Here is a 13,370-nt window from a genome sequence, read left to right on the forward strand (position 1 = left end):
TGTCCTTCATTGTCTTCGTCTCGATTAGTGGTGAAAAGTCTCATGAACTAGAATGAAAACAGTTTCACAATCCACTTGAAAGATTCCGTCTCTGCCACTCGAGATGTTTTCAGTTCAGAAATCTTTATCTGAAGGCGGAAAAAAAATCATCTGTTCAAAACCGACGGAACATATTTTCCTCCGGCAAAAATATGCAAAATATTCCTCTGACTATTGTTTCAAAAGATGAGATGATTTAAATGAGATGTTTTGATGATCTCTGAGAAAACTACAGGAATGAAGTTTAGTCAAAGTTCACGTCTCTGAGGTTTCAGACACAAATATCTCAGGATGAGGACGAAGACGTGGAAAGACGAGGACATTCCAGAGCTGTTGGTGATAATGTCCGAGGCCGGAGACGAGGCTGCACGTACACAAATAACTTTATATTATTGTACTGTCGTCACTTTTACGTCCTCAGTCAACAGCTGGAGACAAACTGCATCACCAGTAACTGGCGTTAAGCTTTTTAAGTGTTTCTGGTTGTTTTTCTATGAAGGTCACAGTTTCCTCTCTCTCTCTGTGTTCACCCTCTTCACTTCTTCACCTCCGTTACAGTTCTTCACTTTATCTCGTCCTGTGTCCTTCACCTCCAAGAGGAGGTCGCAGCTTTCTCTTCCTCGCTCTCTGTCTGTTGTTTTCACCTCTTGAACTTCTATAAAAAGCTCGTCGAGTCTTTTTCTTTCTGCACCTCTTCATGGATCGGGTCAACTTCTCCCTCGTGTGTTTAACTCCTGACGCTCGACGTGTTTGTTACGATGGAAGTTACAGTTCATTATATATAAATAATGTTGATGAGTATTCATATATTTTCATTATGTTTTGATTCCAGTACAGGAGGAGTTATAATTTGAATTACCTAAATATTTTATTGAACGCTATAGTTTGTTATAAAATGAATTAAAAGTCTGTGTATTCTGTAAATCCTGAAACATAGGAGGCTAAGTAAGGTTTCATATACGACAGTTACTTGAAGATGTTTTCTCTATGAATTATTCTAAATTCTACTTTTCTAAACTTCTCAGACGTACAGCTGGTTCTGTTCTGTCGTGGAAAAATGATGAAAAACAACTTGACTGATCCACTGTGATCAAAAATAATCTGGCATCGGTTTTATCTCGACAGTTTTGAATGATGAGAGCCCGACTCTGAAATCTTGATGTCCGCATACGGAACTAAATTTTTAAGAAGAAACTCGATCAATCACGAGTCAGTCTCAGCTGTCAATCACCACTTCTTTATATCATCAAATAACTAAAACCAAACTTATCAGAAACATAAACAGAATTTAAATGACCTAAAACGACAGAAAGCATCTTCTAGATAAAAATCATTTGATACTTCCATGTTATTGTTTGGCTCATGTCCCATCTGTTAACATGGAGGAGGATGTTTATGACCAACTGCAGCCACCAGGGGGCAAACAACAAATGTCTAGTCTCCATTTAGCTGAAGGTTAATTATAGACTGGTGTGAAAAAGCAAAAACTCAATCAGGTATCAGTCGTCGCTTCACTATTTTAAAACAAATATTGACGAATTGAAATCACAGAAAAACTACAATCAAGTGTCTGAAACACGGCAGCGCTGTTTGTTCACCTCCTTCCCTCAGGGGGAGTCACTCCCTCCTCCTCTCCGTCTACATCCACTCTGTTTACCTTTGGGATTGATGTCGCTGATGTTTACTGATCCACCAACGAACGACGTGGTCATTTAAAGGTGGACGACAAAGTGAAGCCTCGAGCTTCAGAGCTAATTAAACCGAAAATCTAAAATGTGAAAAATGCTTCCTGTTCAACCCTTTTTTTTTTTTTTTAATCAACAAAAGATAACACGAGCGAACATTTCCCCAATTGTCCTCCGTCTCCCGACATCTTCAATCCACTCACTCGTCCATTTGACGCGTTTAATAGCAACAAACACTTTCCCTTCATCTCCTCCTCGCGTCACTTCCTCCCCTCGGTCACGTTCTCTAACGCTTCACGACTCTGCGCTGGACGATTCATCCGTCCGCCTTCCGGACTTGGTGCGAGGTCAAAGGAGGACGCACACCTGCAGACGTCCAGGACATTTCAACCTCACGCACCACCGAACCCACGCCTCGTCCCATCTATTAATCTGTCTCGCTCGCTCTCCTTTCACTTCCCCCTCTCGCCCGTCTCACCCGCCCTCACCCTCCTCCGCTCATCCACTCCGCCACGACTCTCTCTGTTAGGCTATCAGTCTCTGCCGAGCTTAGCGGCTCGTTCCTAATCAGCTTACTGCCAATGAGACTAAGCCTGAGCTGAAAAGGCGATTGAGGGAGGCCGTTTAGCCGCTGGCTGACAACTGGCAATAGCTCGCGGGGGATGGTGTCGAAAAAGTTAGCGGAGAAGGGGAATAAAATACAAAAATGAAACTAATATATCATCTTGGGTTTTAAAAAGAGAGCAGAGACCGACTTGAGAGTAAAGATAACGAGGGACAACAGAGGCGGTATCTCCGTGTACTTCGGTGTTAAGACGTCTCTTCTCCGGGGGGGGGGGGAGTCTTCCGCTGCTAAGCTACGCTTCGGCCCCGAGAGGCCGTGAACTACCACAATAGTATCGACTCTTTTAGTGTCAACATTTTTTGGTTGCTGGCTCGGCCTTTTCTTTTTTTTTTTTTTTTTTTTTTTCTGTGGCTAAGCTGCGGATGAAAACTGGGATGTTTTCCAAATGGCCCAGTTTTTACAGTTCGCCTTGAAATTCCAGCCCTGGCTCCCTCATTAGTTACAGTGTGAGGCGCCGCAGAACAAAGGCTTGGCCGTTGAAAAGTGTTTGGATGGAGGAGGCTGCGGAGAGAAAGCTGCTGCTGCTGCTGCTGCGGAGAGCGGAGCCGGATGTCCACAATCACAGACGCTCTCGTTTCTCAGCACCTCACCAGATATAGGGGTCATCTGAGGAGGAGGGGGGGGGGGGGGGGGGGGTTAAATATCTGAACATCTCTCTGAATGAGAGCTGGAAGTTAAAGACCTGAATGTAAGAGTATGAGGAATGTGTTTCATTTCACATGTTAACCAGCAGTGGAGCGTTTCTGCAGGCGTGTGTTAGCCCCCGGGCCTTTTTCTTTTACGTGTGAACAAAGCGCGTCATCGCTCGCCTGATCTCCAGCAGAAATACTTAGAAGTTCCCAAAGTGAAGCGGAGCTTTGTGCATGACGACTGTTTTTTTTTTTGTTTTTTTTTATCCACGACTGTAATTCTGACTCTCTGGCGTTAATCTATTATTAATTCTGAAACAATTAGTGGATTAACGAGTCCGTCAACTGAAAGTTAATCTGTGAAAAACGTGATAATCAATTAATTATTTCAGCAACATTTGCAAACACAGGCTCAGTCGAGCGTCTGCAGCGTGAGGACGTCACTGAACATCTGTTGATCAACTCCTCATCGATTGATTACAAATCTTAAAAACAAAGAGCAGCAGCTGTGATGTTCTGGTTTAATGTGTTTGTAAATATGTTTTTTTAATCAGCTTTACATTTGTTCACTGTGCTGTGATCTTGTTTTTGTCTTTGTTGTGACGCCTTGTTTCTTTTTTAACTCCTGCAGATGAAAAACAATCTTTTGGCTTTGGCATGATGTTGATGTTGATTCATGTGTGTTGCACCTCATTAATAAATCAATAAAGAACACGCAACCGTTTCTCCTCCGAACGGAGAAGACGACATTTTGCCATTTGGGGGAAAACGCAACGAGCTGTAAACACACCAACAAAGACTATCATCACCTTATAAAGCTGATGAGGTTAATGTGTTGGATTATTCTCACAACCACCAGATCTCATTGTGCTTCTGCCCACATGTCTAACTTCAGACCATCCAGAGATTTATCTTTTGTCGTGTATTCGTCGGTGGAACTGTGTGTTTGCTGTTTGCTGCTGAGCAAATGTTCTGAAAGTTTTTGATGCTTCGAAATCGCTGAGACTGAAACAAACGAGTTGTGGGTTTTAAAAAACAAAAACAATGAACTCAAGGTTTCCGAGATGTTGGAGCAGAGTCGGGTGATTATCATCTGTCGGTTTGTCTCTTTGACCAACATTTTATACACGGTTAATTTAAAAATGAACAAGCAGCTGTTCGGGACGAGGATACTGTCTCTCTCGTGTAGAAGCTGTCTGGGGAGGGTGAGAACTCTTACGCCTCATAAATAAAAGACCTCATGCTCCTTCAGTTCAAAAAGTACAAACAGCTTTTAAGGAATAACAATTGCTGGAACCTTAATTCCTGAAAAGCTCACATTTTCCAGAAACAAGCTTTTAATCTGGTCCGCAGTGCGTGCCACCCACGTCACACGGCTGGGGGAGAGTCCCAGTGAGAGTGCGTGAGAGACGGGGGAGGTTGGGCCTGGTAGCACCCATGACACCTCCCCCCCCCCCCCTCGCCCATTTTGTCTGTGTGCAAACATCCACCAGCATCCAACGGCTCATTGGTCGCAGCAGAGGAGGGGGAGGGGGGTACTTAACGATCAGAGGCTTAAAGGGAGGGGCCGCAAACCACAGACAAATTACACACCCTCCCCTCACACAGCTGGTCACATCACAGAGAATAACATCCTCCCCGACCGAGCAGGAAAATGTGACGCAAGCTGTCCCGACCTCCACGTTCCCCCTTCACACCTGGATGGAGGTTTAACGTGAGCTGCCCCCTCCCGCCCCCGCCCCCGCCCCCGTCACTCAGGGTTTCCTGTTTCTGTAAAGTTTATAAAAATAAAAAACACGCAGGTGACTTCTTGACTCTACAACGACACCTGCTCCAAACAAGCTGAAAAAACAAAACGGGGAAGTGTTTCCTCCTGCCCTCTTCCTCCCCCTGGCAGAGGCCGGGAGAAGCGGTGGCAACATCTGGATGGGAAACTGCTGACTTCTCCAGTTTCTCTCCGGAGCTGGATCCGTCTCTGGGACCCATTTACATTTTTGGAAAACAGACTAAAATGGTCGTCTCCCACTGAGGAGAAGAAAAAAAAAAAAAAAAGAATGCCTTCAGGAATTCTCTTCTTCTCTTTTCTTTTCTTTCTCCAAAAAAAGCTCTGGAAACAGACAAGTTCTCTACAAAGAGACGGAGGAGTGGAGAAGAAAATAAGCTGTGGATGGGAAAAGAACAGATGAAGGAGCAGAGAAGCGCAAAGTGACCGAGGGGAGGAAAAAATATCACTGGAGGGCAATTATCTGGGCTATTTCTGGAAGACTGCTTTTCCATCCTCCAGTAAGGATGGAGGGAACAGGGAGGGTCTGTTTGGCAGCTGGCTGGAGGAGGTGGAGAGGCAGAAGGAGGGGTGGGGGGGGTTGAAAGGGAGAGGAGGAGGAGGAGGAGGAGGAGCGAAATGAGTGCATGGGACGTCTGAACCTAAAACTGTCCGGTACAGTGAGTCCAGAAGGGCCCCGCTGCTCCTGGAGGGCCGAGTGCAGAGGGAGGGAGGGAGGGAGGGAGGGAGGAGGGTGACATTGAAAGACAAGATAACAGGGACAGAAGCTGAGAGGGAAAGAAAACAGAGACGAGGTCTGACTCTGCAGAGACACGAAGTCTGTGCTGGTCACGTGAGCGTCGCTGTAGAAACGCAAATTTAGTTTCTGAGCAAAGGTTGATGATAAAGATGATGCAGCAGCGACGAGGAGGAGGAGGAGGAGGAGGAGGAGGACAGAGTCGTTCAACTGTCAGATCCCTGAGAGGATGAAACAAAGATATGCATCTAAAATAAAGTTTATTCTACAGATTCTAATGCTTGTGAATCACTGGTCATTTCTAAAACTGAGTTAAGTCAAGCTACAGTTTGCAGACTTCATCTTCATGTCCTATTTATGTTTCATGCATCAGACTTCAGCCTCAAACAGCACTTTCTCCAGATGCCTGTTAATTACTCCCTCAACTCCACTCTCATCCATTTAGTGAGTCCAGTCCAGTGACCACCAACATTAACTAATGACAAAAGCTCTGCTCCCTGAAGGAAGACATCGAGCGGAGCAGGGGCGGATTACAATTAAAGCTCGACAGAAGTGAAGACACACAAACCAGAGCATCAGCTCCAGGAAGCCACAAAGGAAACAGCGAAGAAAAACCTGTGACCTTTAAAAACAACAACAAGCCGAGTTAAGATGTCAGCAGATTGGTAACGGCTCCGACTTTCACCCTGGCTGCGTTCTGTTTGCTCAGAGTGCTCTCGTCAAGCCCGCCCCTCCCTCCTCCCTCCTTACGCCGGTCGTTTTCAAGTCTTGCGATCGAACCCGTCCGAGTGAAGCGAAGCGAATTCACGCCACGTCTTGTAAAGTGCAAACACTTCAGCGGAGAGAGCAAGAGAAAAGATGAAAGTCGCAGGAGCCCAAAGCTACAGTCGACCTGATGGTGCAGCGACAGGCCTGCAGCTCGGGGCTCCAGGCTTTTAACTGAGAGACCAGCGAGGATTGGAAAAGTAGGCGAGAGAATATAGAGGACAGGCGGGCGGAGAGACGGGTAAAAATAAATAAATAAATAAAACAAGAGGAAAAAGTGGGATGATGGAGAAAGTTGAGGACAGAGGCTGTCAGGAGGAGATGGAGGAGAAAGTGGGAGGAAATGGAGGGGAAAGACGAGACCGGGAGGAGGGAGGTGCAGGACAGATGAAGTAAGTGGAAATAAGGTAGTGACGGAGAAATGAAGGAGGGAGACAGCAAAGAGAATGACCATTTCCAAAAAAGGAAGAAAAAGCCGTTCAGGGCGATATCTCTCAGCGGAAACGACTTCCTGTTCCGAAGCTTAATTGAACTTAATGCTGCATTTTGCACAATCTCATGTTTGGACATCGCACATGTAAACAGATACTTTACTTCTTCTACACGATGTTGACAAACCCTATCTCTTCCTTCAACTTCTCTCAGACTCATGAAGTAATGATGTGTTCGGACGGAACCTTGACGACCGTGAACGGCTCCGTCTCTTCTGTACTTTCACCTTGACGATCGATCATCCAGTGGGAAACGTGGGTTAATATTTCATTTGTCTGAAAGTCAAGAAAACAGTGGACAAGCACGGAGCCGAGGGGCTGCTGGATTTGAGCCGCTCCAGTTGGCTAATGGCTGCTGCTCGATCGGCTACTCTCCTCCCCTGGAACGCCGACGCGCTCCATGAATGAACGACCGTCTCCAGGTTCGCGTCGTCCTCCTCGTCGCTCTGAGGAGCGGCGTCATCAATACACAAGCCCCGTGTTGTGTTTTTTTAAGAATGGACGCTGTTTCCTGAAGCATCCGGCCCGTTTGAATTTTTAAAACACATTTGTCAGTGAACCATTGACGGCGATCTCTGATCTGAATCATTCATGCCACTCTGTCTTTCATTTTTCTTTTTCTTTTTCCCCTGAATGGAAACTTGCTGCATCCATTAATCCCCCAAAAATCGCTGAACTCTGCACTTTGTTACGTCGAATGCACAAACAGTGTTGTCGACCCCGGCGGTTTCCAGCCATTAGGAGCCGGAGAATAACCCGACGGCCTGAGCGAACAACAACATGGCGATAATCTCCCATTCTCTCATGGCATGTCAGTGGCGGCAATGGAATGAAGAAAATCAGCAGGAAGACAAAAACCGTCTCAACCAGCGACCGTTGAGCACAGAATGGCTCCTTTCAGCCGGTCGGTGGAGGAGCAGACCGTTGGTTCGGCCCCTGAAAAGGTTGTTGTGCTGGTTATTGGGAAAGGGGAGAGGCCTGGTGTCAGGGAGCCCTATGAAAGTGCAGGAGAAGGCCTGCTGACAGTGCAGCCATTGTGCCTTGTTCGGAGGCCTCGCTCAGGGGCTACACTGCGGCATTGTGCTGCCCCGGCCTCCCCTCCCTCTCCCGGTGGCTCCTCCAGGCTCCTGGCTGCCCCCGGTGCTTTGCTCAAGGGTTCGCTCTTGTAGATTCGGGGTCTTGCTCTGCATCAGGCTCTCAGGACCGGCCTGGAGCTCTCCCTCTTGTTCTATTCCACTTTTCCCTCCTTCTGTTGATGTTGTTGCTTTTATCACGTTCTCCTCTCCAGTGGCTCTTGGCAGAGACGTCTGATTGTTGAGGGGCCCCTGTTCAAACATGATTCTCTGGAACGTTTAGATTCTGGTGTTCACATCGGGAGAGGAAAGAAGATTTGGCTGCATCCGACACAAATTTAAAACAATCAAAATGTTTTTTTTAATTGTTTTAGTATTTCCTGCCGAAGCATTATGGATCTTTTTATGTTGTTTTATTTTATTAATCTCACACATTATTATAATTTAATTAAAACTAGTGCCTGGTTGGAACTGGCTGTTGTCTTGACCTGTGTTAAACTCTTCTACATTATTCTGTCACTTTTTATTGTTTGTGTGCAGAGTGAAGATAGAAAACTTTGTGTTCATCCCACCTGGTTTATCTCAAGTGAAGAATATATATATAATATAATAAATATAAAAGGGGTTTTTCATTTAGTCGTGTGAAAGCACAGAGACGTTCTACTGAAGTGTCCTCGAGCAAGACAAGACACTGTAGCTGCACCGCCGGCTTCACTGAGCTGGAGCCGACCTCTGCCCCCCCCCCCCCCCGAGCAGGAGCGAGAACATAAAGGCTGTTTCCCCGGAACGATCGATAAAGTTTCACATTACCGTGTTCTAAGTGGGACGTGGTTTAATGTGTCATAATTTGCGTCGTCAATCATCCTGTCGGTGAAGGTGTGTGTTCCCCCGAGATGCTGCTCGTCCACTGATGCAGATTATGAGTCTGAGGTTCAATGTTTATTTTTAAGAGTTTTGTTGTTTTAGCTTTCTGTGTTTTTTCTGTTTATTGGTTTTCAGACGTTGCTCAGACGTTTCAGTTTTTGTTTGAATAATAATCCTTCACCCACAAACACATGATTAAAAAATAAATTCACTGCACAGACACACAAAGAGCTGCGACACGAGCTTCAGTGTCTTTTCAACGAGATTTTAAGACGGAAGCAGAGGTCGAACGTCCCACACTGCGATTAACGGACAAAGGGTCACAGCTTAAATTATCTTCCACACAATTCATTTGAAAGCAGCTTAGTTAGAATATTAAAAAAAAAAACTTGTTTTATTGAATTTCTGTCTTCATATTTTCTTCCATGACCTGTTTTCCACTCTCAGAGGCTTTGGCCTGAAATCTTACGTCTGCGTCGTGTTTGTTCTCTTGTTTTTATCTGTGTTCACATCCTGTCACTTTGTAGAGCGCCTCATAACGAACCCACTTCGCCAAAGAAACAACATTTTACGCGACTTGAAAAAGAAAGTGGCGCTACGAAGAATCCCGACTGCAATAAACAGCCGACTTATCAAACTCCTTGGTGGGTCTGGAACAGAATACAGTGCGATATTGCAGAGCTCGGGACGAGGTTTACGAAGGCCCAGCAAACTGCTACCAGATGACTGGAGCTCAACTAACCACAAAACGAGGGAGGGGAGCGAGGGCGGGGGGTTTACATCCCCTTAATCACTGAACAGCTGCCTCTATAGGACTCCTATAAAGCTTCAAGATGGTTCCTAAAACCAACATTAACTGAAAGAGGTTTAAAAACAGAGCCATAGGAAACCAATTTCCCCCAACACCAAACAAGCTGGGGGGAAAAAGCCGGAGCTTTTCTGTGCACTGCAGAAAACCCATTAAGTTCGTCTGAAAGACTCCGTGCGGATCAGTCCTCTGAATGCGTGTCATGAAAGGGAGAGGGGGAGCAACAGCCAGAGACAAATCCTGGCAGAGAAGGTGCATCCTGGGGACAAAAAAAAAAAGGGAGACAAAATCCCACCGGAGTGTGTCGTCCTGTCGCAGGTGATTATTCTGGGCGACAGAAGAAGTGCTGCCTCATCGTTGTGGAGGGAAACCAACGCCACATGTCAGAAAAAGAAGGGATTTGAACTGAGGGACAGAGGATGGTGACACATCAGACCCCAGTGAACACGCTCATCCCCCCTTCAATCCAGCATCTGTTCTTTAAACTGAAGATTATTTACTGGTCGAACTTCGGACTTTGTTCATCAGGAGTCTATGACAGGTGTTAATACGACGAGGGTACACACTCTGAAATACAGACGTGTATTGTTTATAGAACGAGATAGAATCCAGGTCATATGTTCGGAAAAGGACCCGTTGTCTTGCGAAGGTCATAATCACTCATGACCTTTCCATCACAAATATTCAATAAAGTTACAGGACGGAGGAGACGTCGTCTTTTGAGTCACATTCAAAGATAAAAACGAGAATTATACACAGACAATTAGCTGCACGGAGACAAATAGTTGATTAAAAAAAAACCTTCCACTGAAGGACGGACGACAATTTCTGCCAAACCGTCAAGATGCAGAACACATGGTCACAAGCTGTTTCCCAATTCAGGGGCCGCAGCCTCTGAAGGCTCCTTCAAACGCAGCCGACGAACGTGTCCTTCAATTCCCGAGCCGTGAAGGCTAACGACAAGCTAACAAGCTAGCTATGTGGGTGGCTTACAGTAGCCAAGGATGCAACAAGAAGGATGCAGCCTCTGACTTCTCTGCGTTCCCGAGTTATCGGCGTTGCCAAAAGTGTTTTTTTGCAGAACATGATGATGTCACAGTGAAGACGACCTTCGAACCTTTGGATGTTTCAGACGTAAATCACGTCATCGTTTTACACTCTGACACATTCGTCTGAGGACGAGTCATAATTCGAACTATATGGTTAATCGAGCTTTTGATAAAAAAGAAACCAGGACACAAACCCTGATTAAACCTGATGATAAACATGCCTCCCACCAACCTTTTTCCCAGGGTGCTTAGCGGTGTGCTGAGGCTGAGTGGAGCTCGTGCAGGATTGCGGTTGCGTCCCGTCAGTTTGGCGGCAGACGGCTCCTTCTTCGGGGACTCGACCGTGCGAGCCGGGCTGGCGCCGGGTTTGATGTTGAGGTCCTTCAGGACGTCGTAGTTGATCTTGGACGAGATCTTCTTCTGCTCCAGCATCTTCCCGATGGCCTCGTCGGCGGTGCGCGCTCGGATCGAGGCCCGTTTCTTCGAAGGGCCTCTGGGCTGGTGCACAGAAGTTTACAGTTAGACGTCTCATCGTCTGGGTCCACGCTGAAGCTTTTTGGATTAACAACAAACCCGACATGATCCCGGCTGTGACTGTACAAACACCTCATTAGAAACAGGCCGTGCAGTCGACCTTTCTTCTAAACTCACTGCAGATCTACTCAGCAGACGGTCAAATGTTATCTGGAAGTAATTTTTAGACTGTTTAGTTCCCAGCGGAGAAGAATTAGCCTGCTGAAAATTACTGAGCAATTACAGACCACCAAAGAAACATGTCAGCAAGCAAACGCACAACAGAACCCATTCTGTGATTATCAATTTATGTGGATCCTGACCCCAGATCGAGGTTATCACTCCGCTCCAGTTATTCCACAGATCTGCAGTTTCTACACGTCTTAAATCTCTGATCATTTAAAAATCACGAGGGGACGCTCACTTCATCGAGCGTAAACACAACGAGCGCGCTCTCTCTGTGTTGTTCGTTTATTCAAGCGTTTGTCGGTGATGTGACAGGCGGCTGCCGCTGCTGTCATCGGGCTGCACGTCTCATTACGTCTCTGTTCCAGTGCCGTTAATCCAGCTAGTTAAAACCAGCCGGCAGATGTTGGGTCTAACAAAGGGTCTGCGCCGAGCCAAGAAACCCGTAATGGGAAATGAGAGGGAACCAGTTTCACAGGACTCCGTCCGTCTGTCTGTCTTTATTCCACAGTCTGCTCATCTCTGTGTCTGTCAAACTGTCCACAGCACTGTGACTGTCCAACTGTCAACATCTGTCCTGAGAGATATTCTTATACTTTTCATGTTGACCCAGTTAACTAAGTGGAGCACAAGCCTCTGACCAAGGCTCTTTATGAAGACACATTAAAATGAAGGAGATCCAGATTTGAATTGGTCTTTGCACCGAATTGCACACGCTCATAAACATCAGTCTCCTAAATATATATATATACTTTTTTTTAAATCAACGAAAATGTAAAAATAAACATCTCAAAATGTTTAAAGAAAGTTCTGGATCTGCAGCAGAATTTAGCTCCTGTTGCTTATTCTGCAAACAAACAAACAGAACGTCAGTCTTTACATTTAAATCCAGTCGATCCTGATTTTTATTTGGAACGGCACCAAATTGCACAGATTTTTTAAATAATGGTTATATGAGGACACGAGGAGCAGATCTGAGTAAATAACAGGTTGTATCCTAAGTTCTGTTCGTCCGTTTATCTGTTTCTCTTCTGACCTTCAGACCAACTCTGACCAACCTGCCCTCCCCCTTATCTGAAGGTGTTTGAGTCTGACCCCGCTGTTACCTTCTTCTCTTTGTAGGTCCCGAGCTCCTTCTCCTTCGCTATCTTCGCCTCCTTTTCTGAAAAGAGAAACGAGCGACAGTCTGAACACAGAACCTCAGAGATAACGACATCAACACGCTGGGCCAAGAGATAAACGCCGGCAGGTTTGACTCCGCTCGGCTGATAAAACACTGAAAAGTACATTTAGAAGCAAACGAAAGTTCAATCCAGCCTTGAAACAGAATCCCGTCGCATCCGGAAAGTACCTTTCTGCTCTTTGAGGTAGTCGGAGTTCTCTGCCATCCAGAGCGCCGTCTTGATTTTGATTTCCCTGTCATCCAGCAGGTACTGCAGAGCATCACAGGCAGCGTCAAGATCAAACAGGTACAGTTCACATCCCAAAACACTAATAATGGGTTTAACATGAGGGTAAAATAATCTTTATGATCACAGTGTCACGAATGTCTAATATCCAAGAGGCGGAGAGGTGTCAGTGGCTCATTCAAGTAAATGGCAATGACATATTTCACATATTAGTTCCACTGAAAAGACAATTTATTTATTCTTAGTCTTTGGAAACGAGGTCCGTATTTATCGTTTGGAATTGTTGCACGATTCAAAATAAATAGGACCTCACGTTGTTTCAATCAGTTTCAATCATTATCTCCTAATGTGATTGTAAAACACGTGATACTTGGTGCGTGTGACCATTTAACAAAATGCAAATGAAAACTTTGTGTGCAAAGAAGCAGGCGTGTGTTTAGAAGATCTGATCTGCACGAGAAGAAGGTTCTTCTCTGCTGAGCCGAGAGGAACTCGTACATTTGAGAAGGTGTGTGTTTGTGTGTTTGTGTGTGTGTGTTTGTGTGTGTTTGTGTGTGTGCGCAGATGGAATGAGGCTCATTAAGCAGCAGGTACGTACCAGCTCTATCTCGTTGTCATCTATCCCACTCAGGTCCAGCTCCCCGCTGTCAGCGTCGCCATCTGTCACGGAGACAAAAATCAGAGCGGACACACTCAGGAAATTTGCTGTGATGCA

The 13,370-nt window shown here is 45.8% G+C and overlaps 1 protein-coding gene across 6 annotated transcripts in view; it reads right to left on the minus strand.

Moving 5' to 3' along the window:
• The window catches only part of brf1a (BRF1 general transcription factor IIIB subunit a), a 63,943-nt gene that overhangs the window by 12,611 nt on the left and 37,962 nt on the right, over window positions 1–13,370 (minus strand). For 3 of the 6 annotated variants that reach the window (XM_069535511.1, XM_069535510.1, XM_069535514.1), the window contains 5 exons: window positions 13,254–13,315; window positions 12,598–12,679; window positions 12,353–12,408; window positions 10,780–11,045; window positions 9,058–9,844 (listed from right to left, as the gene is read on the minus strand). In XM_069535511.1, coding sequence (XP_069391612.1) covers window positions 9,481–9,844; window positions 10,780–11,045; window positions 12,353–12,408; window positions 12,598–12,679; window positions 13,254–13,315 — 830 coding nt within the window. In that variant the 3' untranslated portion in view covers window positions 9,058–9,480. Of the gene's footprint in view, window positions 1–9,057; window positions 9,845–10,779; window positions 11,046–12,352; window positions 12,409–12,597; window positions 12,680–13,253; window positions 13,316–13,370 lie in introns of those variants that run through there. The other 3 variants (XM_069535513.1, XM_069535512.1, XR_011244696.1) reach the window with 2 other exon arrangements.

This window comes from Paralichthys olivaceus, chromosome 12 (genome assembly GCF_024713975.1).
Source record: "Paralichthys olivaceus isolate ysfri-2021 chromosome 12, ASM2471397v2, whole genome shotgun sequence".
NCBI lineage: Eukaryota > Metazoa > Chordata > Actinopteri > Pleuronectiformes > Paralichthyidae > Paralichthys > Paralichthys olivaceus.